This window comes from Scyliorhinus canicula, chromosome 27 (assembly GCF_902713615.1).
Source record: "Scyliorhinus canicula chromosome 27, sScyCan1.1, whole genome shotgun sequence".
Taxonomy (NCBI): domain Eukaryota; kingdom Metazoa; phylum Chordata; class Chondrichthyes; order Carcharhiniformes; family Scyliorhinidae; genus Scyliorhinus; species Scyliorhinus canicula.
This window is the reverse complement of record NC_052172.1, coordinates 544,397-571,052: the sequence shown is the minus strand read 5'-3', so window position 1 is coordinate 571,052 and position 26,656 is coordinate 544,397. Positions and strand designations below refer to the sequence as shown.

Sequence of the window (26,656 nt, the reverse complement as noted above, 5' to 3'; positions counted from 1 at the left end):
ATTTAAGATTTTCCACCAATCAGAAACCTCCTTACGACAAACGGGAAATAAATTTCAGAAAGAATGTCTCCAGTCCCAATTTGTCAGTGGGTAAAGATTCACCGGGAAATGTCACCAGGCTGTCGGTGAGAGGGACCCTTCACCACAGAGGGACTGTGCAGGATTCCTTAAGGAACTGGGAGTGTCTTGTAATATGTGTGAGTGTGAGATTTACTCACTCTCTAATACAGTCTGAATGTAAGATTTACTCACTCTCTGATACAGTGTGGGATTTACTCACTCTCTGACTCAATGTGTGAGTGTGGGATTTACTCAATCTCTGATACAGTGTGAATGTGGGATTTACTCACTCTCTGATACAGTGTGTGTATGTGTGGGATTTTCTCACTCTCTGATTAAGTGTGTGAGTGTGGGATTTACTCACTCTCTGATACAGTGTGTGAATGTGGGATTTACTCACTCTCTGATACAGTGTGTGTGTGGGATTTACTCACTCTCTGATACAGTGTGTGAGTGTGGGATTTACTCACTCTCTGATACAGTGTGCGAGTGTGGGATTTACTCACTCTCTGATACAGTGTGTGTGTGTGCGGGATTTACTCACACCCCGATAAAGGGTGAGTGTGTGGGATTTACTCACTCTCTAACACAGTGTGCGTGTGTCGAATTAATCACTCTCTGATACAGTGTGTGAGTGTGGGATTTACTCACTCTCTGACACAGTGTGTGTGTGTGGGATTTACTCACTCTCTGATACAGTGTGTGTGTGTGGGATTTACTCACTCTCTGATACAGTGTGTGTGTGTGGGATTTACTCACTCTCTGATACAGTGTGTGTGTGGGATGTACTCACTCTCTGATACAGTGTGAGAGTGTGGGATTTACTCACTCTCTGATGCAGTGTGTGAGTGTGGGATTTACTCACTCTCTGATGCAGTGTGTGAGTGTGGGATTTACTCACTCTCTGATGCAGTGTGTGAGTGTGGGATTTACTCACTCTCTGATGCAGTGTGTCTGCGGGATTTACTCACTCTCTGATACAGTGTGTGAGTGCGGGATTTACTCACTCTCTGATACAGTGTGTGAGTGTGGGATTTACTCACTCTCTGATACAGTGTGTGAGTGTGGGATTTACTCACTCTCTGATACAGTGTGTGAGTGCGGGATTTACTCACTCTCTGATACAGTGTGAGTGCGGGATTTACTCACTCTCTGATACAGTGTGCGAGTGTGGGATTTACTCAATCTCTGATACAGTGTGTGAATGTGGGGTTTACTCACTCTCTGATACAGTGTGTGAGTGTGGGATTTACTCACTCTCTGATACAGTGTGAGTGTGGGATTTACTCACTCTCTGATACAGTGTGAGTGTGGGATATACTCACTCTCTAATACGGTGTGGAGTGTGGGATTTACACTCTGATACAGTGTGTGTGATTTAATCACTCCGTTCTGCAATGTGTGACTGTGGGATTTACCCGCTCTGATCTGGTAGTGTGTGTGGGATTTGCTCACTCACTGATACAGTGTGTATGAGTGTGAGATTTACTAACTCTTTGATACAGTGTGAGATTTTCTCACTCTCTGATAAAGTGTGTGCGTCTGGACGTTACTCACTCTGTGATAGTGTGCGAGTGTGGAATTTACTCAATCTCTGATACAGTGAGAGTGTGGGATTTACTCACTCTCTGGTAGTGAGTAAGTGCAGGATTTACTCACTCTCTGATACAGTGTGTGAGTGTGGGATTTGCTCACTCTGATACAGTGTGTGTGTGTGGGATTGACTCACTCTCTGATTGTGTGTGAGTGTGGGTTTTACTCACTCTCTGATACAGTGTGTGAGTGGAATTTACTCACTCTCTGATACAGTGTGTGAGTGTGGGATTTACTCACTCTCTAATACAGTGTGTGAGTGTGGGATTTACTCACTCTCTGATATAGTCCGTGAGTGTGGGATTTACTCACTCTACAGTGAGTGTGGGATAACTCACTCTACAGTGAGTGTGGGATTTACTCACTCTCTAATACAGTGTGCGAGTGCCGAATTAATCACTCTCTGATACAGTGTGCGAGTGTGGGATGTACTCACTCTCTGACACTGTGTGTTTGTGGGATTTACTCACTCTCTGATACAGTGTGTGAGTGTGGGATTTACTCACTCTCTGATACAGTGTGTGAGTGTGGGAATTACTCACTCTCTGATACAGTGTGTGAGTGTGGGATGTACTCACTCTCTGATACAGTGTGTGAGTGTGGGAATTACTCACTCTCTGATACAGTGTGTGAGTGTGGGATGTACTCACTCTCTGATACAGTGTGTGAGTGTGGGATATACTCACTCTCTGATACAGTGTGTGATTTATTCACTCTCTGATACAGTGTGGGATTTACTCACTCTCTGATCGTGTGGGATTTACTCACTCTCTGATACAGTGTGTGAGTGTGGGATTTACTCACTCTCTGATACAGTGTGTGAGTGTGGGATTTACTCACTATCTGATACAGTGTGTGAGTGTGGGATTTACTCACTCTCTGATACAGTGTGAGTGTGGGAGTTACTCACTCTCTGATACAGTGTGTGAGTGTGGGATTTACTCACTCTCCGATACAGTGTGTGAGTGTGGGATTTACTCACTCTCTGATACAGTGTGAGTGTTTGAGTGACTCACTCTCCGATACAGTGTGTGAGTGTGGGATTTACTCACTCTCTGATACAGTGTGAGTGTTTGAGTTACTCACTCTCTGATACACTGTGAGTGTGAGTATTACTCTGTGCGGCCTAACCAATGTTTTACTCAGTTCCAGCATGACCTGCCTTTTCTTAAACTCTGTGCCTTGGCTAATAGAGACAAGGGTACCATCGGCCCGGGGTTTTCAAGCTCAGTGTCGTGACCTGTGGGTGGATCTCGTGAAGGTTTCAGGAGGATGATGGTGATCCAGATCGCGGGAGGAATGGCCAATGGTCACGACGAGTGTTTACAAATGTCGATCAGGATGGCCGTGTGAAATTTCAGCCATTCCCCGCATGCCGGCCTTGACAAGCAGTGCACAGGCCCAGAGCCCAGCAAGGTGGACCGGCTCCTCCTGATGTCAGCGCGCTGTCCCAGGCCAGTTTGTTTCAGAATATTCTGGAGACCTCCCACTGGAAGCGGTGGCAGAGAGCAGGTCACACCCCCCGCCCCGCACGCTGACGTCACGTGTTCTGCGTGTGTGACAGATTCCTCCATTTTGCTGCTGCCAGCAGTGCGGGTGTGAACTCCAGGGCCTCTGGTGAACAACCCATGAAGAAGCTGGAAACAGGAACAAAGCAGCACAAAGGTGATTATTTGAGGGGGGTGTTTATAAATTGTGCCACTGCAATCAGGATTCAAAGTTCATGGGTGTTACATGCAGGAAATTACTGGCAAATGAAAGTTTAAAACCTTCAAAATGTCAAAGACATTTGAAGATTAAGCATGGCGAGTTCGAGGACAAACCTCCATAGTGAACACTGACACAAAATACTCATTTCGAACACTCCGGTTCCACACATAAGTTTCCACTGTGCTCTGTGATGGGCTCTACTCTGTCCCGAATTATCATTTTACCCTGAATGTACTTGTAAAACAACTTAATTTTACCTGCCAGTATCCTTTCATATCCCCTTTTTGCTCTCCTAATTTCTGTTTTAAGTTCCCTCTTGCACATTCTGTACACCTCTCATGCTTCTGCCGTCTTGAGTCCTCGATATCTGCCACAAGCCTCCCCTTTTCTGCTTATCCAACGCTGTATATCCCTCAATATCCATGGTTGACTGGATTTGTTGGTCCCACCCTTTTCTTGATTGGAACATGTTGAGCCTGTACTCTCCCTATTTCCTTGTTGAATGTGTCCCACTGTTCTGTCACAGATTTATCTAAAGGTGTCTGCTCCCTATCTATTCTGGCCAAATCATATCTGATCTTATTAAAATCAGCCTTCCTCCAGTTGAGAACTTTAATCTCAGGCCCATCCATCTCCTTTTTCAGAACCATCTTCTACTTAATGAATTATGATCACTGTCTGCAAAATGCTCACCCAACGATACTTCAACCATGTTACTGAAAATGAAGTCCAAGACTCCCCCCCCCCCCCCCCCCTCTTGTCTGTCCTTCTACGGTCTGGCTTAAAAAGTTCACATGGATGCATTTTCAGAATTCCGCTCCCTCTAACCCTTTCACACTATGACTACCCCAGTTCATATTGGGGGAGTTGGAATCCCCCACTGTTCCCACTATCACAATCTATTACTTTTCCACTTCTCTGAAATTTGCCTGAACATTTGCTCTTCTATTTCTTTGGGATAGTTCGGGGGCCTATGGAACACTCCAGCAATGTGATTGCTCCATTTTGGTTTTTAAGTTCTACCCATTTGGCTTCAGTTGAAGAGCTTTCTAAGATGCCATCTCTCCCTCCTGATGTAATTCATTCCTTGATCAAAATTGCGACACCCTCTCCTCTTTTACCTCCTGCCCTATCTCCCCTGGAGATCCTGTTGAGCTCCCATCCTTCCCCTCTCCCAACTGTGATTCTGTGACAGCAAATACATCATAACCGCATGTTCTCACTTCATCTGCCTTGTTCATCAGACTCGCAATCTCGCTGTGATATATACCGCATACTTACTGTTTACAATTCAGTTAGCGGTTTGTGTGTGGAAGTTTTATCCCCAATGTCCCTGTGATATATAATGCATATTTTACTGCTTCCTGCTCAGTTACTGGTGTGTCAGAGTGAGAGAGTGTGAGTGTGTGTTTGTGTGTATATTTTCAATGTCACTCTGTGATATATATTTTACTGCTAACTGATCAGATATTGATGAGTAACTGTGTGTTCGTGTTTGTGAGAGAGTCGGCTTGAATCTGAGTGAAAGTGTGTATTACCCTCACTGTCTCTCTTTGATACATCACACGTATTTTACTGCTTACTGTTGGTGTGTGTGTGTGTGTGAGAGAGAGAGAGAGAGAGAGAGAGAGAGAGAGAGAGAGAGAGAGAGAGAGAGTGTGAGTGCGAGAACAAATGTGTGTGTGAGAGAGAATGTGTGTGTGTGTGTGTGTGTGGGTGTCAGTTTTCCCCTCACTGTCTCTGTGATATATAATGCATATATTAGTGTCTGCTGCTCAGTTACTGGGATGTGAGAGAGTGTGTGAGAGAGAGAGAGACAGCATGTGTGTGTGTGACAGAGCATGTGTGTGAGAGTAAGCACGCGTCTGTGTTTGAAAGAGTGCGTATGTGTGTGAATGTGGGTGTGAGCAGATGTGTGAGAGAGTGCACCTCTGTGCATTTCAACCTCATCGTCTCTCTGTGATATGCGATGCATATTTTATTATTTATTGCTCAGTTACTGTTGTGTCAGAGAGTGTGGGAGTATCAGAAAGTGTGTAAATATGAAAGAGTGTGAGAGTGTGTGAGGGACTGTGTGCCAGTCTGTGTGAGGCAGTGAGTGAGTGTGAGAAATCGTCTGCAGGAGTGTGAGTGTGTGGGGAGAGAGAGTGTCTGCTTTACCTTCATTGTCTCTCTGTGATATATAACATATTTTACTGGTGTGCGAGTATGTGTTTATCCTCACTGTCTGTCTATCATATATAACATTTTACTGCTTACTGCTCAGTTACTGAAGGGTGAGAGTGGTGAGTGTATGTTTTATCTTCACTGTCCCTGTGCAGTATATAATGCATATTTAACTGCTGACTGCTCAGTGACTGGTGTGTGTGAGAGAGAGAGAGTGGGTGTGGGAGAGAGAGTGTGTGTGTGAGAGAGCCTGAGTGTGTGTGAGAGAGCCTGAGTGTGTGTGAGAGAGCCTGAGTGTGTGTGAGAGAGAGCCTGAGTGTGTGTGTGAGAGAGCCTGAGTGTGTGTGAGAGAGCCTGAGTGTGTGTGAGAGAGCCTGAGTGTGTGTGTGAGAGAGCCTGAGTGTGTGTGTGAGAGAGCCTGAGTGTGTGTGAGAGAGCCTGAGTGTGTGTGAGAGAGCCTGAGTGTGTGTGAGGGAGCCTGAGTGTGTGTGAGGGAGCCTGGGTGTGTGTGAGAGAGAGAGAGTGGGTGTGAGAGAGCCTGAGTGGGTGTGAGAGAGCCTGAGTGTGTGTGAGAGAGCCTGAGTGTTTGTGTGTGAGAGCCTGAGTGTGTGTGTGAGAGAGCCTGAGTGTGTGTGTGAGAGAGCCTGAGTGTGTGTGAGAGAGAGCCTGAGTGTGTGTGTGTGAGAGCCTGAGTGTGTGTGTGAGAGCCTCAGTGTGTGTGTGAGAGCCTGAGTGTGTGTGAGAGAGAGCCTGAGTGTGTGTGTGAGAGCCTGAGTGTGTGTGAGAGAGAGAGCATGAGTGTGTGTGAGAGAGCCCGAGTGTGTGAGAGAGCCTGTGTGTGAGAGAGCCTGTGTGTGTGTGAGAGAGCCTGTGTGTGTGTGAGAGAGCCTGTGTGTGTGTGAGAGAGCCTGAGTGTGTGTGAGAGAGCCTGAGTGTGTGTGAGAGAGCCTGAGTGTGTGTGAGAGAGCCTGAGTGTATGTGAGAGAGCCTGAGTGTGTGTGAGAGAGCCTGAGTGTGTGTGAGAGAGCCTGAGTGTGTGTGAGAGAGCCTGAGTGTGTGTGAGAGAGCCTGAGTGTGTGTGAGAGAGCCTGAGTGTGTGTGAGAGAGCCTGAGTGTGTGTGAGAGAGCCTGAGTGTGTGTGAGAGAGCCTGAGTGTGTGTGAGAGAGCCTGAGTGTGTGTGAGAGAGCCTGAGTGTGTGTGAGAGAGCCTGAGTGTGTGTGAGAGAGCCTGAGTGTGTGTGAGAGGAGCCTGAGTGTGTGTGAGAGAGCCTGAGTGTGTGTGAGAGAGCCTGAGTGTGTGAGAGAGCCTGGTGTGTGTGAGAGAGCCTGAGTGTGTGTGAGAGAGCCTGAGTGTGTGTGAGAGAGCCTGAGTGTGTGTGAGAGAGCCTGAGTGTGTGTGAGAGAGCCTGAGTGTGTGTGAGAGAGCCTGAGTGTGTGTGAGAGAGCCTGAGTGTGTGTGAGAGAGCCTGAGTGTGTGTGAGAGAGCCTGAGTGTGTGTGAGAGAGCCTGAGTGTGTGTGAGAGAGCCTGAGTGTGTGTGAGAGAGCCTGAGTGTGTGTGAGAGAGCCTGAGTGTGTGTGAGAGAGCCTGAGTGTGTGTGAGAGAGCCTGAGTGTGTGTGAGAGAGAGAGCATGAGTGTGTGTGAGAGAGCCAGAGTGTGTGGAGAGAGCCTAGTGTGTGAGAGAGCCTGTGTGTGTGTGAGAGAGCCTGTGTGTGTGTGAGAGAGCCTGAGTGTGTGTGAGAGAGCCTGAGTGTGTGTGAGAGAGCCTGAGTGTGTGTGAGAGAGCCTGAGTGTGTGTGAGGGAGCCTGAGTGTGTGTGAGAGAGCCTGAGTGTGTGTGAGAGAGCCTGAGTGTGTGTGAGAGAGCCTGAGTGTGTGTGAGAGAGCCTGAGTGTGTGTGAGAGAGCCTGAGTGTGTGTGAGAGAGCCTGAGTGTGTGTGAGAGAGCCTGAGTGTGTGTGAGAGAGCCTGAGTGTGTGTGAGAGAGCCTGAGTGTGTGAGAGAGAGAGCCTGAGTGTGTGTGAGAGAGCCTGAGTGTGTGTGAGAGAGCCCGAGTGTGTGTGAGAGAGCCCGCATGTGTATGAAAGAGAGAGCCTGAGTGTGTGAGAGAGAGAGCCTGAGTGTGTGAGAGAGAGAGCCTGAGTGTGTGAGAGAGAGAGTGTTAGTAGAAGTGTGTGCACGTGGGCATCAGTTTTCTCTTCACTGTCTCCATGATATAGAATTCATATATTTGTGTCTGCTGCTCAGTTACTGGTATGTTTGAGAGTGGGTGTGTGAGAGAGAGTGGGTGTGCGTGCGAGAGTGGGTGTGCGTGTGAGAGTGGGTGTGCGTGTGAGAGTGGGTGTGCGTGTGAGAGAGTGGATGTGTGTGTGAGAGAGAGTGGGTGTGTGTGAGAGAGTGTGTGCGTGTGAGAGAGAGTGTGTGCGTGTGAGAGAGTGGGTGTGCGTGTGAGAGTGGGTGTGCGTGTGAGAGAGGGTGTGCGTGTGAGAGTGGGTGTGCGTGTGAGAGTGGGTGTGCGTGTGAGAGTGGGTGTGCGTGTGAGAGTGGGTGTGCGTGCGAGAGTGGGTGTGCGTGCGAGAGTGGGTGTGCGTGCGAGAGTGGGTGTGCGTGCGAGAGTGGGTGTGCGTGCGAGAGTGGGTGTGCGTGCGAGAGTGGGTGTGCGTGTGGAGTGGGGTGCGTGCGAGAGTGGGTGTGCGTGTGGAGAGTGGGTGTGCGTGTGAGAGTGGGGTGTGCGTGGAGAGTGGGTGTGCGTGTGAGAGTGGGTGTGCGTGTGAGAGTGGGTGTGCGTGTGAGAGTGGGTGTGCGTGTGAGAGTGGGGTGTGTGTGAGAGTGGGTGTGCGTGTGAGAGTGGGTGATGTGTGAGAGAGAGTGGGTGTGTGTGAGAGAGAGTGTGATGTGTGTAGAGAGAGTGGGATGTGTGAGAGAGTGGTGTGTGTGAGAGAGAGTGGGGTGGTGGTGTGAGAGAGTGTGGTGTGCGTGTGAGAGTGGGTGTACGTGTGAGAGAGGGGTGGTGCGTGTGAGAGTGGGGGTGCGTGTGAGAGTGGGTGTGCGTGTGAGAGTGGGTGTGCGTGTGAGAGGTGGGTGTGCGTGTGAGAGGGGGTGTGCGTGCGAGAGGTGGGTGTGCGTGTGAGAGTGGGTGTGCGTGTGAGAGTGGGTGTGCGGTGTGAGAGTGGTGTGCGTGTGAGAGTGGGTGTGCGTGTGAGAGTGGGTGTGCGTGTGAGAGTGGGTGTGCGTGTGAGAGTGGGTGTGCGTGTGAGAGTGGGTGTGCGTGTGAGAGTGGGTGTGCGTGTGAGAGTGGGTGTGCGTGTGAGAGTGGGTGTGCGTGTGAGAGTGGGTGTGCGTGTGAGAGTGGGTGTGCGTGTGAGAGTGGGTGTGTGTGAGAGAGAGTGGGTGTGTGTGAGAGAGAGTGGATGTGTGTGAGAGAGTGGGTGTGTGTGAGAGAGAGAGAGTGGGTGTGTGTGAGAGAGTGGACGTGTGTGAGAGAGTGGGTGTCTGTGAGAGAGAGAGAGTGGGTGTGTGTGAGAGAGTGGGTGTCTGTGTGAGAGAGAGAGGGAATGGGTGTTTGTGAGTTAGAGTGGGCGCACGTGAGAGAGAGTGGGCACGCGCGAGAGAGAGTGGGCGCGCGCGAGAGAGTGGGCGCGCGCGAGAGAGAGTGGGTGTGCATGAGAGAGAGTGGGTGTGTGTGAGAGTGTGAGCGAGTGAGCTTATGTGTATTTAACCCTCATTGTCTCTTTGATATATAACATATATTTTGCTGTTGATGCTCAGTTACTGGTGTGTGTGTGAGAGAGAGTGTGTTTTACCATCACAGTCTCTGTGATATATGATGCATATTTTTCCACTTCCTGCTCAATAACTGAAGTGTGAGAGTGGCGAGAGTGTGTTTTACCCTCACTGTCTCTCTGCGATGTATAATGCATAATTTACTGCTCAGTTACTGGTATGTGTGTGAATGAGACAGTGTACAAGTGTGTGTGAGAGAGAATAAAATATGTGTTATATCGCAAAGAGAGACAGTGAGGGTAAAGACACACACTCTCTCTCATCACTCCCCTATCTGTCTCACATACACACACACATCAGTAACTGAGCAGAAAGCACAAGAATATTCATTATATATCACAGAGAGACAGTGAGGTTACTATACACACTCATTGATCGAGAGTCCCAAAAGATGTGCTGTTAGGTAATTTGGACATTCTGAATTCTCCCTCCCTGTACCCAAACAGGCGCCAGAATGTGGTGACTAGGGGATTTTCACAGGAACTTCATTGCAGTGTTAATGTAAGCCTGCTTGTGACAATAGAGATTATTATAAGATAGAGTCACAGTGTCTATCTATGACCCTATGTGTGTGTGTTAACCTCACTGTCTGTCTGTGATAACATAATGAATATTTTGCTGCTTACTGTTCAGTTACTGGTGTGTGGGTCTGTGAGTGAGAGTGTGTGAGTATATTAGTGAGTAGTGAGTGTGTGTGTGTTTATTCTTACTGTTCAGTTACTGGCGTGTGAGAGAGAGTGTGTGCGCGTTTTACCCTTAATGTCTCTCCATGATATATATCACATATTTGACTGCTTACTGCTCAGTTACTGGTGTGTGAGAGTGAATGGGAGTGTGTTAGAAAGAGAGTGAGAGAGAGGAGAGAGAGAAAGTTGATATTTAATGATTATTGTACTTCTCAGTTACTGGTGTGTGCATGAGTGTGCGTTTCACCCTCAATATCTCTTGTGATATGGAACACATATTTTACTGTTTACTGCTCATTTACTAGTCAGTGAGAGTCTGTGAATGAGTTTTATGCTCAGTGTTTCTATGACAGATAACATATTTTACTGCTCAGGTATTGTTGGCTGAATGTGTTAGAGAGTGAGTGAGTGAGTTTGGCTGTCAGTTTTACCCTCACTGTCTTTGATATACAACACATATTTTAGTGATCGCTTCTGTTACTGGTGTGTGCGTGTGTATAAGAGATTGTGTATGTGTGAGAGTGTTGTGTGTATTTTCCCTCACTGTCTCGCTTTGATATATAACACATATTTTTCCCTTACTGGTATGTGTGTGAGTTTTACCCTCACTATGTATCTGTGATAGATAACACATATTTAACTGCTTACTGCTCTGTGACTGGAATGTGTGAGAGTGACTGAGTGCACGTGAGAGTCTGTGAGTGTGTGTGTGAGAGAGAGAGAGTCTGTGAGTGTGTCAGAGAGAGAGAGTCTGTGAGTGTGTCAGAGAGCGAGAGTCTGTGAGTGTGTGAGAGAGAGAGTCTGTGAGTGTGTGAGAGAGAGTCTGTGAGTGTGTGAGAGAGTCTGTGAGTGTGTGAGAGAGTCTGTGAGTGTGTGAGAGAGTCTGAGTGTGTGAGAGAGTCTGAGTGTGTCAGAGAGAGAGAGTCTGTGATTGTGTGAGAGAGTCTGAGTGTGTGAGAGAGAGTCTGAGTGTGTGAGAGAGAGTCTGTGAGTGTGTGAGAGAGTCTGTGAGTGTGTCAGAGAGAGAGAGTCTGTGTGTCAGAGAGAGAGAGTCTGTGAATGTGTCAGAGAGAGAGAGTCTGTGAGTGTGTCAGAGAGAGAGAGTCTGTGAGTGTGTCAGAGAGAGAGAGTCTGTGATGGTGTGAGAGAGTCTGTGAGTGTGTGAGAGAGAGTCTGTGAGTGTGTATGAGAGAGGGAACATCTGTGTGTGAGAAAGAGTGTGTGTGTGACAGTGTGCGAGTGTGTGCTTTTCTGTGATATATAACAAATATTTTACAGCTTACTGCTCAGTTAATGGTGTGTATGTGTGGGAGAGTGTGGGAGTGAGATAGTGTGTGTGAGAGGGAGGGAGTGTGAGTGAGATTTGTGACCTCCCTCTCTCTATCATATGGACACACATTTTACAGCATACTGCTCAGTTAATGGTGTGTGTGAGTGTCAGTGTGTGTGAGAGAGATTGAGTGTAAGTTTTATCCTCACTGTCTCTCTGTGACATAGTACACATATTTTACTGCTTGTGGGTCAATTGCTGGTGTGAGAGAGTATGTGTGAGAGAATGTATGAATGTGTGAGAGGTGTGTGTGTCAGAGAAAGTGAGTGAGTGAGTGCATGTGTGTGAGGGAGAGTCTGTGAGTATGTGTGAGGGATGGTGAGTGTGTGTGGGAGCAATAGGGTGAAAAGTGGATGTGCTGCTGATGGGCAGCAGGGTGGAACAGCGCCAGAGACCCAGGTTTGATTCCGACCTCAGGCGACAGTCTGTGCGGAGTTTGTACATTCTTCCCGTGTCTGTTAGGGTTTCCTCCGGGTGCTCCAGTTTCCTCCCACAGTCCAAAAAATGGTGGAATTGATATGATCAACTATCCCTTGGTGGGGTTACAAGGAGAAGGTGGGAGATTGGTCTTGGGTAGCATGCTCATTCAAAAGGTCAATGCAGACTCGATGGGTTGAATGGCCTCCTTCTGCACTGTAGGGTTTCTATGAGAGAGTGTGTGAGAGAGAGTGTGTGTCTGTGTGTTTGCGCGTGCTTTACCCTCACTATTTCTCTGCGATATATAACAAATATTTTACTGCTTACTTCTCAGTGAAATGTGAGACAGTGTTTGAGAGACGGCGTGAGTATGTGTTTTACCCTCACTGTCTCTCTATGATGTATAACACATTTTACAGCTTACTGCTCAGTTACTGCTGTGTGACTGTCTGAGTGAGAGAGTGTGAGTGAGAGAGTGAGTGCATGTTTTACCCTCACTGTATCTCTGTGGTATATCTACCATATTTAATTGATTACTGCTCAGTGACTGGTGTGTGTGTGAGAGAGGGAGAGTGTGTGTGTGTGAGAGAGTGTGAGTGAGTGAGTATTAACCACACAGTCTCTCTCTGATACATAATTAATATATTATTGATCAGTTATTGATTTGTGAGTATGTGTGGGAGAGACAGTGCTTGGGTGTCTGTGAGAGGGTGTATGAGAGACAGATTGTGAGTGAGTGTGTATAAACCTCACTGTAACTCTGTGCTATATAGGACATATATTTTATTGCTCAATGCTCAGTTATTGCTGTGAGAGTGAGTGTGTTTCACCCTCAGACTTTGATATAAAATTCATATTTAGTGTTTACTACTAAGTTACTTGTGAGTGAGCATGTGCATGAGAAAATGTGAGTGTATGTTTTACCCTCACTGTCTCTCTGTGATAGATAATGTATATTGACTGCGTACTGTGAGAGAGAATGTGTGAGTCTGTTTTACCTTCACTGTCTGTATATGATATATGTCATATTTTACTGCCTCCTGTGCAGTTGTTGGTGTCTGAATGTGTGAGAGTGTGTTTTCCACTGTAGCGGTCTGTCTCTGTTTTGGGTCAAGTGTTATGAAAAAAATAATTTCATTCTGTAACTCTCTGTCTCTGTTTTGTATGCTTGCATTTGTAGCGGTCTATCCCGGTTATGGGATTCTGCATTTAATCTCGATCTATTCACCTCTCTGATATGTGATTTTATTGTGTTTTCTGTACTTGTAAATATCTGTTTTGTGAGTTAATGGTGAACATTCTGTTCAGTATTGATCTTCCATTATTACTTTTAGTGACAACCTAGAAATGTTAAATGATCTATTTCCATGTCTGTTTCATGAAAATGACACTGTACTATTATATCTGAGATTGTGAGAGATATTTGGATTGGAATTTAATATTTTGTTTTGGGAGGTGTTTTGGTAGAAGTTTATGATTAATTCGGCACTTTTCAATCAGCTGTACTATCCGACCTGTTACGTGTACCAAAGGTTCACAATTTGTGAGATGAAAGGATGGCCTTACATAGAACATAGAACACTACAGCGCAGTACGGGCCCTTCGGCCCTCGATGTTGCGCCGACCTGTGAAACCATCTGAAGCCGATCTGACCTACACTATTCCATTTTCATCCATATGTCTATCCAGTGACCACTTAAATGCCCTTAAAGTTGGCGAGTCTACTACTGTTGCAGGCAGGGCGTTCCACACCCCTACTACTCTCTGAGTAAACAAACTGCCTCTGACATCTGTCCTATATCTACTACCCCTCAATTTAAAGCTATGTCCCCTCGTGTTGGTCATCACTATCTGAGGAAAAAGACTCTCACTGTCCACCCTATCTAACCCTCTGACTATCTTATATGTCTCTATTAAGTCACCTCTCAGCCTTCTCCTCTCTAACGAAAACAACCTCAATTCCCTGAGCATTTCCTCGTAAGACCTTCCCTCCATACCAGGCAACATCCTAGTAAATCTCCTCTGAACCCTTTCCAAAGCTTCCACATCCTTCCTATAATGTGGTGACCAGAACTGCACGCAGTACTCCAGGTGCGGCCACACCAGAGTTATGTACAGCTGCAGCATGACATTGTGGTTCCGAAACTCAATCCCCCTACTTATAAAGGCTAGCACACCATATGCCTTCTTAACAGCCCTATTAACCTGGGTGGCAACTTTCAGGGATTTATGTACCTGGATGCCGAGATCTCTCTGTTCATCTACACTACCAAGAATCTTGCCATTAGCCCAGTACTCTGCATTCCTGTTACTCCTTCCAAAGTGAACCACCTCACACTTTTCCGCATTAAACTCCATCTGCCACCTCTCAGCCCAGCTCTGCAGCTTATCTATGTCCCTCTGTATCCTATAACATCCTTCAGCACTATCCACAACTCCACCGACCTTTGTGTCATCTGCAAATTTACTAACCCATCCTTCTACACCCTCTTCCAGGTCATTTATAAAAATGACAAACAGCAGTGGCCCCAAAACAGATCCTTGCGGTACACCACTAGTAACTGAACTCCAGGATGAACATTTGCCATCAACCACCACCCTCTGTCTTCTTTCAGCTAGCCAATTACTGATCCAAACCGCTAAATCACCTTCAATTCCATACTTCCTTATTTTCTGCAATAGCCTACCGTGGGGAACCTTATCAAACGCCTTACTGAAATCCATATATACACCACATCAACAGCTTTACCCTGATCCACCTGTTTGGTCACCTTCTCAAAAAACTCAATAAGGTTTGTGAAGCATGACCTACCCTTCACAAAACCGTGTTGAGTATCGCTAATCAACTTATTCTTTTCAAGATGATTATAAACCCTATCTCTTATAACCTTTTTCCAACATTTTACCCACAACTGAAGTAAGGCTCGCAGGTCTATAATTACCAGGGTTGTCTCTACTCCCCTTCTTGAACCAGGGGACAACATTTGCTATCCTCCAGTCTTCCGGCACTATTCCTGTCGACAATCTGGTAATTGTCCTTTTGTGGAACTATTTAAATGTATAATTTTTCTGTTAATGCCATATTCAAGTGCTTTGCTTCTGATATATTATAAATGAAGAAAGTTACAAAATAGTGCAAATGGATCCTTGCACATTGATTGCTGAATCTAGAGCCTAATTAATACTATACTGATTACTTAACAGATGAAACACTGTTATCAAAAGTTGATCCAACATTCCATGAGAGAGTAGGGGTGAATTGTGGAAAATTATCCCGCCTGTCCTCTCATGTATCTGTAAATAATATTTACATTTTCTCCAGAGTTCCAGATTTACTTGAATTTCTTCAATTGGATAATGAGATTGGACATGTTTATCTGGGAGTTGAGCTCAATGTAAGTGTGACTGCTTCTGTTCCCTGTGATGGTGGAGCTGATGTTGTGTCTGTGTCTCTGCAATGTTGGATTAATATTGTACTTACTGTCAGTTAGAAGGAGACGGCGGCACATTCATGTTGCTGAGGAATCATCATCTTGGAACTCATCTCTTCATCTGTGGAACTAGGGGGAAGAAAACATATCTCTTGTAAATCAGGGTCAGATGAGGCCAATGATAGATCAATCAATTCTTTCAACTGATAATCAGTAAAAATAGAAAATACTGTGCAAATCCTGCCCCAGAATCAGACAATAAGCCAGGCCCAGAAAGAGCTCTCCCTTCCCCCCGCTCACTCCAAGTCCCGGAACAAGATGGGGCTCCCGCTGCGCCTCTTGCAAACAGCCCCCGATTCTCCCTGAACTCCCCCCGAGTCAGTAATGATCTCTGAGCCTCTTTGCTCACACTCCCAAATGGATGGGCTGCTGCAATGAGAACGCGGTTTCCTCGCTGGAGGGGCTGCGCATGCGCTCTTACTCAGTGACGACAAGCAGGGGGCGGGGCTAAACCGGACATGCGCAGATCCCCGCAGTAATTCCGCATTGAGAATCAATGGGAATATTCCCCATTTCACTGTCATCACATTTGGAGCAAAACCTCCGATAGAGCCCGTGTTGGGGGGGACTGTGTGTGTGTGGGTGCAAGTGGCCCTGCGCCCCAGGGCTCAACCAATCACCTTTGTAGCTGTGTGTTTGTCCCAATGAGATATTCAATTTGCAGCCATTGCCTGCAGCTTGTTTGTTATTACACTGCCATTCAGCCCCTCAAACTCACACTTTCTGCAAACTAACATTTCACCAACTGGCTACATTTTTCACAGAAGCATACAATTTATTTTCAAAAATATACATCATTTCTAAAATCCCTTGAAACAAACATTGTCAAACATTTCAAATTGTCATCACAATAATATCGTATCGTACAATAATATTTACATTTTCTCCAGAGGTCCAGATTTACTTGAATTGAATAATTGGATAATGAGGACATTACACACCATAAGACCATAAGACATAGAAGTGGAAGTAAGGCCATTCGGCCCATCGAGTCCACTCCGCCATTCAATCATGGCTGATGGGCATTTCAACTCCACCTACCAGCATTCTCCCCGTAGCCCTTAATTCCTCGCGACATCAAGAATTTATCTATCTCTGCCTTGAAGCCATTTAGCGTCCCGGCCTCCACTGCACTCCGCGGCAATGAATTCCACAGGCCCACCACTCTCTGGCTGAAGAAATGTCTCCGCATTTCTGTTCTGAATTTACCCCCTCTAATTCTAAGGCTGTGCCCACGGGTCCTCGTCTCCTTGCCTAACGGAAACAGTTTCTTTGCGTCCACCCTTTCTAAGCCATGTATTATCTTGTAAGTTTCGATTAGATCTCTCCTTAACCTTCTAAACTCCAATGAATACAATCCCAGGATCCTCAGCCGTTCATCATATGTTAGACCCGCCATTCCAGGGATCATCCGTGTGAATCTCCGCTGGACACGCTCCAGTGCCAGTATGTCCTTCCTGAGATGTGGGGCCCAAAACTGGACACAGTACTCCAAATGGGGCCTAACCAGAGCCTTATAAAGGCTCAGTAGCACATCGCTGCTTTTATATTCCAACCCTCTTGAGATAAATGACAACATTGCATTCGCTTTCTTAATCACAGAATCAACCTGCATGTTTACCTTTAGGGTATCCTCGACTAGCACTCCCAGATCCCTTTGTACTTTGGCATTATGAATTTTCTCACCGTTTAGAAAGTAGTCTATGCTTGGATTCTTTTTTCCAAAGTGCAAGACCTCACATTTTCTCACGTTGAATTGCATCAGCCATTTCCTGCACCACTCTCCCAAACTGTCTAGATCCTTCTGCAGCCTCCCCACTTCCTCAGCACTACCTGCCTGACCACCTAACTTCGTATCATCGGCAAACTTCGCTAGAATGCCCCCAGTCCCTTCATCCAGATCATTAATATATATGGTGAACAGCTGCGGCCCCAACACTGAACCTTGTGGGACACCGCTGGTCACCGGCTGCCATTCCGAAAAAGAACCTTTTATCCCAACTCTCTGCCTTCTGTCAGACAGCTAATCCTCAACCCATGCCAGTAGCTCACCTCGAACACCATGGGCCCTCACCTTACTCAGCAGCCTCCTGTGTGGCACCTTATCAAAGGCCTTTTGGAAATCCAGATAGACCACGTCCACTGGGTTTCCCTGGTCTAACCTACTTGTCACCTCCTTAAAGAATTCTAACAGGTTTGTCAGGCACGACCTCCCCTTACTAAATCCATGTTGACTTGTTCTAATCCGACCCTGCTCTTCCAAGAATTTAGAAATCTCATCCTTAACGATCGATTCTAGAATTTTACAAACAACCGAGGTTAGGCTAATTGGCCTATAATTTTCCATCTTTTGTCTTGATCCTTTCTTGAACAAGGGGGTTACAACAGCGATCTTCCAATCGTCCGGGACTTTCCCTGACTCCAGTGATATTCCAGTAATATTCACATTACTATTCTTCTCCAAATATTTACATTGGTCATGTTCCACCCTGTGAAGCTTCAATAATTTTAAACATTCAGTGTTAATCACACAGGCCGAGGGGGTTTACCTGGTTACCAGCCCCTCTTTAGTATTAATCACACAGACCGGGGAATTTACACAGTTACCAGTCCCTCTTTAGTGTTTATCACACAGACCGGAAGGTTTTACTCAGGTTACCAGCCGCTCTTTAATCTCAACCACACAGATCTGAGGGTTTTACAGTTAGCAGCCACTCTTTCGTGTTAATCACACAGACCGGGTTTGTTTACACAGTTACCAGCCCCTCTTTAGTGTTAATCATAGAAACCAGAAGGCACAGGAGCTGAATTAGGCCACACGGCCCATCGAGTCTGCTCCACCATTCAATCATGGCTGATATTTTCTCATTCCCATTCTCCAGCCTTCTACCCATTACCCCTGAGCCCCTTATTAATCAAGAACCTAGCTATCTTGGTCTTAAAGACACTCAGTGATTTGGCCTCCACAGATTCACCACCCTCTGGCTGAAGAGATTCCTCCTCCTCATCTATGTTTTAAATTGATAGTCTGAGATGGTGTCCTCTGGTTCTAGTTTTTCCTACAAGTGGAAACACCCTCTCCATGTCCTCTCTATCCAGGCCTCGCAGCATCCTGTAAGTTTCAAAAAGATCCCCCCTCGTCCTTCTAAACTCAAACGAGTATAGACCCAGAGTTCCCAAACCTTCTTCGTACAAGTTCTTCATTCCAGGGATCATTCTTGTGAACCACCTCGGGGCGGGGACAAAGTTACCAGCCCCTCTTTAGTGTGAAGCAGGGGCTGCTTTAGCACAGGTCTAAAGAACTGGCTTTTAAAGCAGACCAAGGCAGGCCAGCAGCATGGTTCAATTCCCGTACCAGCCTTCCCGAACAGGCGCTGGAATGTGGTGACTGGAGCTATTCACAGTGACTTCATTTGAAGCCGACTTGTGACGTTAAGCGATTTTCATTTTCATTCATCACGCAGACCGGTGTGTTTAACATGGAACATACAGTGCGGAAGGAGGCCATTCGGCCCACAGAGTCTGCATCGACACGCTTAAGCCTTCACTTCAAACTTATCCCCTTAACCCAATTACCTCTCCCAAAACGTTTTAAGCACTAGGGGCAATTGAGCATGGCCAATCCACCTACGTCGCACGTCTTTGGACTTTGGGAGGAAACCAGAACACCCGGAGGAAACCCACGCAGACACGGGGAGAATCTGCAGACTCTGCACAGACAGTGACCCAACGGGGAATCGAACCTGAAACCCTGGCACTGTGCCTCAGGGTTTTACTCAATTACCAGCCCCTCTTTAGTGTTAATCACTCAGACCTGGGGTGGGGGGGGGGGGGGGGGGAGGGTTCACATAATTACCAGCCCCTCTTTTGTGTTAATCACACATGTGGAGATGCCGTCATTGGACTGGGGTGAGCACAGTAAGAAGTCTTATAACACCAGGTTAAAGTCCAACAGGTTTGTTTCAAACACAAGCTTTCGGAGCACTGTTCCTTCCTAAGGTGAATGGAGAGGTATGTTCCAGAAACATTTATACAGTATAGACAAAGTCAGAGATGCTGGACAATGCTTGGAATGCGAGCATTTGCAGGTAATCAAATCATTACAGATCCAGAAATAGGGGGTGATCCCAGGTTAAAGACGTGTGAATTGTCTCAAGCCAGGAAAGCTGGTAGGATTTTGCAAGTCCAGGCCAGATGGTGGGGGGTGAATGTAATGCGACATGAATCCCAGATCCCGGTTGAGGCCGCACTCATGCGTGCGGAACTTAGCTATAAGTTTTTGCTCGGCAATTCTACGTTGTCGCGAGTCCTGAAGACCGCCTTGGAGAATGCTTACCCGGAGATCAGAGGCTGAATGCCCTTGACTGCTGAAGTGTTCCCTGACTGGAAGGGAACTTTCCTGCCTGGTGATTGTCGCACGATGCCCGTTCATTCATTGTCATAGTGTCCGCATGGTCTCGCCAATGTACCACGCTTCGGGACATCCTTTCCTGCAGCGTATGAGGTAGATGACACTGGTTGAGTCGCACGAGTATGTGCCGCGTACCTGGTGGGTGGTGTGACCACGTGTAATGGTGCTATCCATGTCGATGATCTGGCATGTCTTGCAAAGATTGCCCTGGCAGAGTTGTGTGGTGTCGTGGTCGCTGTTCGGAAGGCTGGGTAATTTGCTGCAAACAATGGTTTGTTTGAGGTTGTGTGGTTGTTTGAAGGCAAGTAGTGGGTGTGTGGAGATGACCTTGGCAAGATGTTCATCTTCATTGATGATGTGTTGAAGGCTGCGAAGAAGATGTCGTTGTTTCTCCACCCCAGGAAAGCACTGGACGATGAAGGGTACTCTGTCAGTTGTGTCCCGTGTTTGTCTTCTGAGGAGGTCGGTGCGTTTATTTCCTGTGGCGCGTTGGAACTGTCGATCGATGAGTCGAGCGCCATATCCCGTTCATACCTCTCCATTCACCTGAGGAAGGAGCAGTGCTCCAAAAGCTCGTGTTTGAAACAAACCTGTTGTACGCTAATCACACAGACCGGGGTTTTTTTACACAGTTACCAGCGCCTCTTTAGTGTTAATTACACAGACCAGGGGTTTTACCCACTTACCAGCCACTCTGTGTACATTTGCTGGAAGAACTTACACAGTGGCCTTTCCCCATTGAGCCTTGGTGCCGGGTACCCCAAACCTGAGTGCGTCCCTCAGCATATCTTCCCGGACATTGGAATGTGCCGGTCTGCAACACTCAGTCAAGGACAATTCTTTATCGTGGAAGTTCAACAGGTTTCGGGCAGATCAAAGAGAGTCTTACACAGATTTTATGATCCTCCAGCAGCAGGTGATGTTTGTCGCATCGTGTGTCCCTGGGAATAGACTGTTGAGCACAGGGTCCTGTGTCACAGAGCTGCTCGGAATTAACCTGGACAAATACCACTGCATCTCTCAAATAAATGACAATACAGCACAGGAGCAGGACCTTCGGCCCTCCAAACCTGTACCGGTCATGATACCAACCTTTGCCAAAACCCTCAGCACTTCCTTGTGCCGTATCCCTCTATACCCATCCTATCCATGTGTTTGTCAAGATGTCTTTTGACCGCCATAATGTATCTGCTTCTACAACCTCCCCTGGCAACGCAGTCCTTGCTCTTCACACTGTCTGAGTAACAAAACCTGCCTCGCACATCCTCTGTAAGCTTTTCTCTGAGCACCTTAAATCTATGCCCCCTGGTGACTGACCCCCCCCCTCCACCTTGGGAAAGATTGCCTGCCCAATCACTCCATCCATGCCCCTCAGAATTTTGTCAGCCTTTATCAGATCACACCTCAAACTCCATCTTTCTAATGAAAACAGTCTGGTCTATTCAGCCTCTCCATATAGCTCCAGACCAGACAACAGCCTGATAAATCTCCACTGCATCCTCTCCAAAGCCTCCACATCCTTCTGGTAGTGTGGCAACCTGAATTGTGCACAATGTTCCAAGTGCGTCCTTACCAAGGTTCTATACAGCTGCAGCATGACTTGTCAGTTTTTATAGTTGATGCTCCGTCCAACGAAAGCAGGCATTCTGTATGTTTTCTTGACTACCTTGTACACTTCAGCTGCCACCTTCAAGGATCTGTGGACCTGCGAGTCTGAACTCTCCGACTTTCTACATTCCTCAGTTTTGCCATTTACGATATATTTTCCCTCTATGTTAAATCGACCAAAATGCATTCCCTCCCATTGGTCCAGATTAATCTACATTTGCCATTGTTCTGCCCAAATCTCCATCCAATGCATGTCCTGCTGTATCCTCTAACAATCCTCAACACTCTCTGCCACTCCACCAACCTTGTTGATGTCCATGAACTTTCTCTCTTCAGACCTTCTTTGGAAAGGCACATTCCACATGGAGGTGAGTAACCACATGGAGCAGTCAGTTTGAGGGCAGTGTGAGACGGTGTTGAGACTTTGGGTGCATGAAGGATATGACGGGGAGGGCCCTTCTCACCACTATCCAAGCTGGGTCTTGCTGCTTGTTTGAAAGTTCTGGTGATGAGATGATCTGCCAAATGCCTCTGACAGTCTGCTCAGGGGAACCATCTGACATGATCCACCATCTCCTTTACCCTAAGGGCCTCGAAGACATTACGTGCAGACTACTGCTTGATTGCCTTGTGGCCAAACCTGTTTTCCTGAACAAATGTTTCCTTGAGGGACAGGTGTTACGACACGGTCCTAGGACCAGAGCATCCAGCGGCAACGAAGCCAGATCCATCCTTCGTAACACCCGGGACAGATAGAACCTCAGTACGTAGTGACACTTGGTGTTTGTGTACTGGGGGCCCACGCACAGCTGGATGTAGCCACACACACAGGTGGACAGCAAAGTGAGGACGGCCTTGGGTATGTTTGTCCCTCACTTATCCAGAGATCTGTATATGCTGTCCCTTCTGTTTGTATATTTTGTATATGGGTCCCTGTGATCTACAAATTAACTTGATGATGGCTCAGGTGACTGCTGCGCGCAGGACTGGGGAATGGGCCAGACCTGCGCCACATCCAGCAACACCGAGATCTTTCCCATATAATTACTACAGTAATTATGCAGCACGGTAGCATGGTGGTTAGCATAAATGCTTCACAGCTCCAGGGTCCCAGGTTCGATTCCCGGCTGGGTCACTGTCTGTGTGGAGTCTGCAGGTCCTCCCCGTGTGTGCGTGGGTTTCCTCCGGGTGCTCCGGTTTCCTCCCACAGTCCAAAGATGTGCGGGTTAGGTGGATTGGCCATGCTAAATTGCCCGTAGTGTCCTAAAAAGTAAGGTTAAGGGGGGGTTGTTGGGTTACGGGTATAGGGTGGATACATGGGTTTGAGTAGGGTGATCATTGCTCGGCACAACATCGAGGGCCGAAGGGCCTGTTCTGTGCTGTACTGTTCTATGTTCTACAGTGCAGAAGGAGGCCATTCAGTCCATCGAGTCCACAGCGACTCTCTGAAAGAGCAACCCTACTCAGGCCCACTCCCTCGCAACTCCATCTATCATCCACACCCTGAGACACAAAGGGTTAATTTAGCACAGCCAATCCACCTAACCTGCGAATCTTTACTGTGTGAGGAAACCCACAGAGACACAGAATGTCAGGGTCAGAGTGAACCCGGGTCCCTGGCTCTGTGAGGCAGCAGTGCTGACCACTGTGCAGTCCATCATGTTGCAGATTGTCCGTGTTGTTCAGCGCGCTCTTTTCACTCCTGTTTGGAATATAAAATGTGGGTTGGAGCAGGCAGGAGGCGGAGCTGGATGATCAAAGACATTTCACTGCTCTGTCTGTCACTCAGTCTGCTCCCCGCCTCTCTCTCTTTCTCAGTCAGGTCGGGGCGGGCTGTATAATAAAGGAAAGTGCAGCAGCTCGTCTCTCATTCAGCAGCGATTTGACTGAAGAAGCATCATGTCTGGCAGAGGGAAAGGTGGTAAAGGACTGGGCAAAGGCGGAGCAAAGCGGCACCGCAAAGTGCTTCGTGATAATATCCAGGGCATCACCAAACCAGCAATCCGCCGCCTGGCTCGCCGTGGCGGGGTCAAGCGCATCTCGGGTTTGATCTATGAGGAGACTCGCGGGGTGCTGAAGGTTTTCCTGGAGAATGTGATCAGGGACGCCGTCACCTACACTGAACACGCCAAGCGCAAGACGGTCACCGCCATGGATGTGGTTTACGCTCTCAAACGCCAGGGCCGCACTCTCTATGGATTCGGCGGCTGAGAAACTCCATTTGACATTTTTAACAAAACCCAAAGGCTCTTTTAAGAGCCGCCCAAACCCTCACATTGAGAGCACTGACCTTAGAATGGCAGCAGAATAACGCATCGAGCTGGTCCAGCGAGTGAGGAAGGCAAAGTGTCGCGTTATAATAGGAAATGTTTCCTGTCTTTGATTTCTCTGTTCACGGCGATATGAACGTGCTGCAGAGTGAAACACAAAACCTTTCTCCGCAGTCAGCACTGTAACCGCACAGAGTGAGCACTGACATTGTAATGAGAGCGGGAATGAATTCTGAAACCCCGCAAACCCATTGCACATAAAATGGACAGTTTCAGAAAGTCAGCCCGCTAGAAACTGCCGCCCTCCGGTAAATACCAAAAACACGGGAAAGCTCTCATTCCAGCCTGAAGCCTCAGGGAAATTCTCACAAACACGGCACGAAGCGGATCCAGAACAGGTCACCCTTTTTCAGATAAAGTGAGTGGCTCTGAAAAGAGCCTTTGGGTTATCAGATTAAAGAATTGAGTGTGACCATGAACATAAATGGAAAGGGAGTAATTTGGGAGACTTAACACAAATGCTACGAGAGGTATTGGAGTTGTGTTCTCTCTCCAAATCCAGCAACAGCGGCCGAGTACGAATCGGCGACCGAGCATCACTAAATGATGGGATTTAATAAACAACGTACGAAGATCGACATGACGATAACTCGGCATTATACAGGATGTTGTTGTAGTGAAACACTATTTAAACGGATCTGGATATTCATAATAGAAATAAACGGATAATTTAATGTATGATGGTTTGGCTGCTTTACAGAAGTTGTGGGTGGCTCTTAAAAGAGCCGTTGTGTTTGGGGTGGTTTTCAGTCCATTGTGCAGTTTTACTTGGAGCTGGTGTACTTGGTCACCGCCTTTGTCCCTTCCGACACGGCGTGCTTGGCCAGTTCCCCGGGCAGCAGCAGGCGCACGGCGGTCTGGATCTCCCGGGAGCTGATGGTGTGGCGCTTGTTGTAATGGGCCAGGCGGGAAGCCTCACCCGCGATACGCTCGAAAATATCGCTGACGAACGAGTTCATGATGCTCATGGCCTTGGAGGAGATGCCGGTGTCGGGGTGAACCTGCTTCATCACTTTGTAGATGTAGATGGAGTAACTCTCCTTCCTCGACTTTCGCCGCTTCTTGCCGCCCTTTACTGCCGGTTTCTTAATGACTTTCTTGGCTCCCTTCTTGGAAGCTGCTTTCGATGTTTGTTTCTTCTCGTCAGCCATCTTCAGTTTCACCCAGAAATAAAGCAAACCCCTTCCGAGCGCTGATTAAATAGACAGAGCCTCACATCTATGCTAATGAGGAATGGGGAAAGGAATGATTGTGATTGGACAATGTGAAAATGAGACCAGCCAGTTATGTTCTGTTTATTTTATTGGATATCTGAACAGACCAATCAGATTTAGGATTTTCCACCAATCAGTAACCTCCTTACGACAAACAGCAAATGCATTTCAGAAAGAATGTCTCCAGTTCAAGTTTGTCAGTTACTCACTCTGATACAGTGTGTGAGTGTGGGATTTACTCACTCTCTGATACAGTGTGAGTGTGGGATTTACTCACTCTCTGATACAGTGTGAGATTTACTCACTCTCTGTTGCAGTGTGTGAGTATGGAATTTACTGACACTCTGATACAGTGTGTGAGTGTCGGGGTGAACCGGCTTTCTAATCTGTGATTGGAGATATTAATCTAGTATTTCATTTCTACTAGCTTCATGTCAATTTTATTTTGCGTGCCATTATTTGGTGACTATCTTATTCTATTTTTGTCATATTCGTACCGTAGTAAATGCTGGCTGCACTTTTAATTTGTCAATTTATTATGTGTGAATTTGGGTTTACCTGTATTTCCAACGTAGAAGGAAACACCTTACACTTTATCTGTAATTTGTGGACAGTGAATGGGATCACTGCAAACCCATTACAGTCTCATATGAGTTTGTTTTGCTCATTTACTATTGAGCTGTCAGTTTCCAGTTTGTGAATCAGTAATTTCTGCTGTACAGCTGTCTCATTGTCTATTTTCTCTCCACAGGTTAGTTCTGCCATGGATGGAAAGTCGTTTTTCTCCTGTACCTGTTAAATACGGGAAGTGAATGTGTATTAAGGGCAGCACGGTAGCATTGTGGAGAGCTACAATCCCGGGTTTCAGGTTCGATTCCCGGCTTCGGTCACTGTCTGTGCGGAGTCTGCACATCCTCCCCGTGTGTGTGTGTGGGTTTCCTCTGTGTGCTACGGTTTCCTCCCACAGTCCAAAGATGTGCAGGTTAGGGGGATTGGCCATGCTAAATTGTCCTTAGTGTCCAAAATTGCCCTTAATGTTGGGTGGAGTTACTGGGTTATGGGGATAGGGTGGAGGTGTGGACCTTGGGTAGGGTGTTCTTTACAGGAGCCGGTGCTGACTCGATGGGCCGAATAGCCTCCTTCGGCACTGTAAATTCTAAGTCTCTGTCAGTTTCCTTTATGTAACAAGGCGTTTTAATCTTCACTTTTCTGTTCCCAATGTCAGAATGGTGGTTCTGTGCATGTGTCAGTTACTGCAACACAATGGAGGTTTACTTGATGCCTGTTCTTTACTCTGCTAATTGAATGTGGAATTTACTCTGAATATTTCAGTCAGGGAATGTGGATGTTGTGATAACTCAGTATCTGCATCTGTTTTTGAATGTTTGTTTTATTTACCCTATCAGTTACTGGGATGCAACTGTGGGGTTTTTTTGTGTTTGCATGTTTATTGTTGGTGTGTTCTTTGTTGTGCCCTTGTTCTATCGATGTAGTTTCGGCAGACAGGCTACGAGGGTGAAAGAAGGCAGTCCACAGCCACTTTAAACACAGCTATGAGGAAGTTACTTTTTGATAATGCCCACATTCGAACAACATATATACTAAAACCAATAGTGGTCTGTATATGAAATTTGTTTATCCAGTATCGGTTCACCACTGGGCCACAGGGGCTGGTTTAGCTCACAAGGCTAAATCGCTGGCTTTTAAAGCAGACCAAGCAGGCCAGCAGCACGTTTCGATTCCCGTACCAGCCTCCCCGGACAGGCGCCGGAATGTGGCGACTAGGGGCTTTTCACAGTAACTTCATTGAAGCCTACTCGTGACAATAAGCGATTTTCATTTTCACAATGTCAGTATCC

The 26,656-nt window shown here is 47.0% G+C and overlaps 3 protein-coding genes across 15 annotated transcripts in view; 1 reads left to right on the top strand and 2 right to left on the bottom strand.

The window, feature by feature from the left end:
- LOC119957741 (late histone H2B.L4-like) overlaps nucleotides 1-26,656 on the bottom strand; it is a 40,339-nt gene that overhangs the window by 893 nt on the left and 12,790 nt on the right. Inside the window, exons 1-3 of one of the 8 annotated variants that reach the window (XR_005458897.1) lie at nucleotides 15,405-15,646; nucleotides 15,225-15,303; nucleotides 2,694-3,290 (exon numbers count right to left, since the gene is read on the bottom strand). The gene's annotated coding sequence lies outside the window, so the exon portion shown is untranslated. Of the gene's footprint in view, nucleotides 1-2,693; nucleotides 3,291-15,224; nucleotides 15,304-15,404; nucleotides 15,647-26,656 lie in introns of those variants that run through there. The other 7 variants (XR_005458898.1, XR_005458899.1, XM_038785823.1 and 4 more) reach the window with 7 other exon arrangements.
- Nucleotides 44-26,656, top strand: part of LOC119957759 (histone H4) — a 27,168-nt gene continuing 555 nt past the window's right edge. Inside the window, exons 1-2 of one of the 6 annotated variants that reach the window (XR_005458913.1) lie at nucleotides 44-197; nucleotides 25,549-25,665. Coding sequence is in view for 1 of the 6 variants with exons in the window: in XM_038785849.1 (XP_038641777.1) it covers nucleotides 23,153-23,464 (312 nt within the window). In the remaining 5 variants the exon portion in view is untranslated. Of the gene's footprint in view, nucleotides 198-23,003; nucleotides 23,922-24,799; nucleotides 25,260-25,548; nucleotides 25,666-26,656 lie in introns of those variants that run through there. The other 5 variants (XM_038785849.1, XR_005458912.1, XR_005458910.1 and 2 more) reach the window with 5 other exon arrangements.
- LOC119957751 (late histone H2B.L4-like) overlaps nucleotides 24,225-26,656 on the bottom strand; it is a 15,080-nt gene continuing 12,648 nt past the window's right edge. Inside the window, exon 2 of the mRNA XM_038785840.1 lies at nucleotides 24,225-24,806. Coding sequence (XP_038641768.1) covers nucleotides 24,348-24,734 — 387 coding nt within the window. The 5' untranslated portion in view covers nucleotides 24,735-24,806 and the 3' untranslated portion in view covers nucleotides 24,225-24,347. The remainder of the gene's footprint in view (nucleotides 24,807-26,656) is intronic.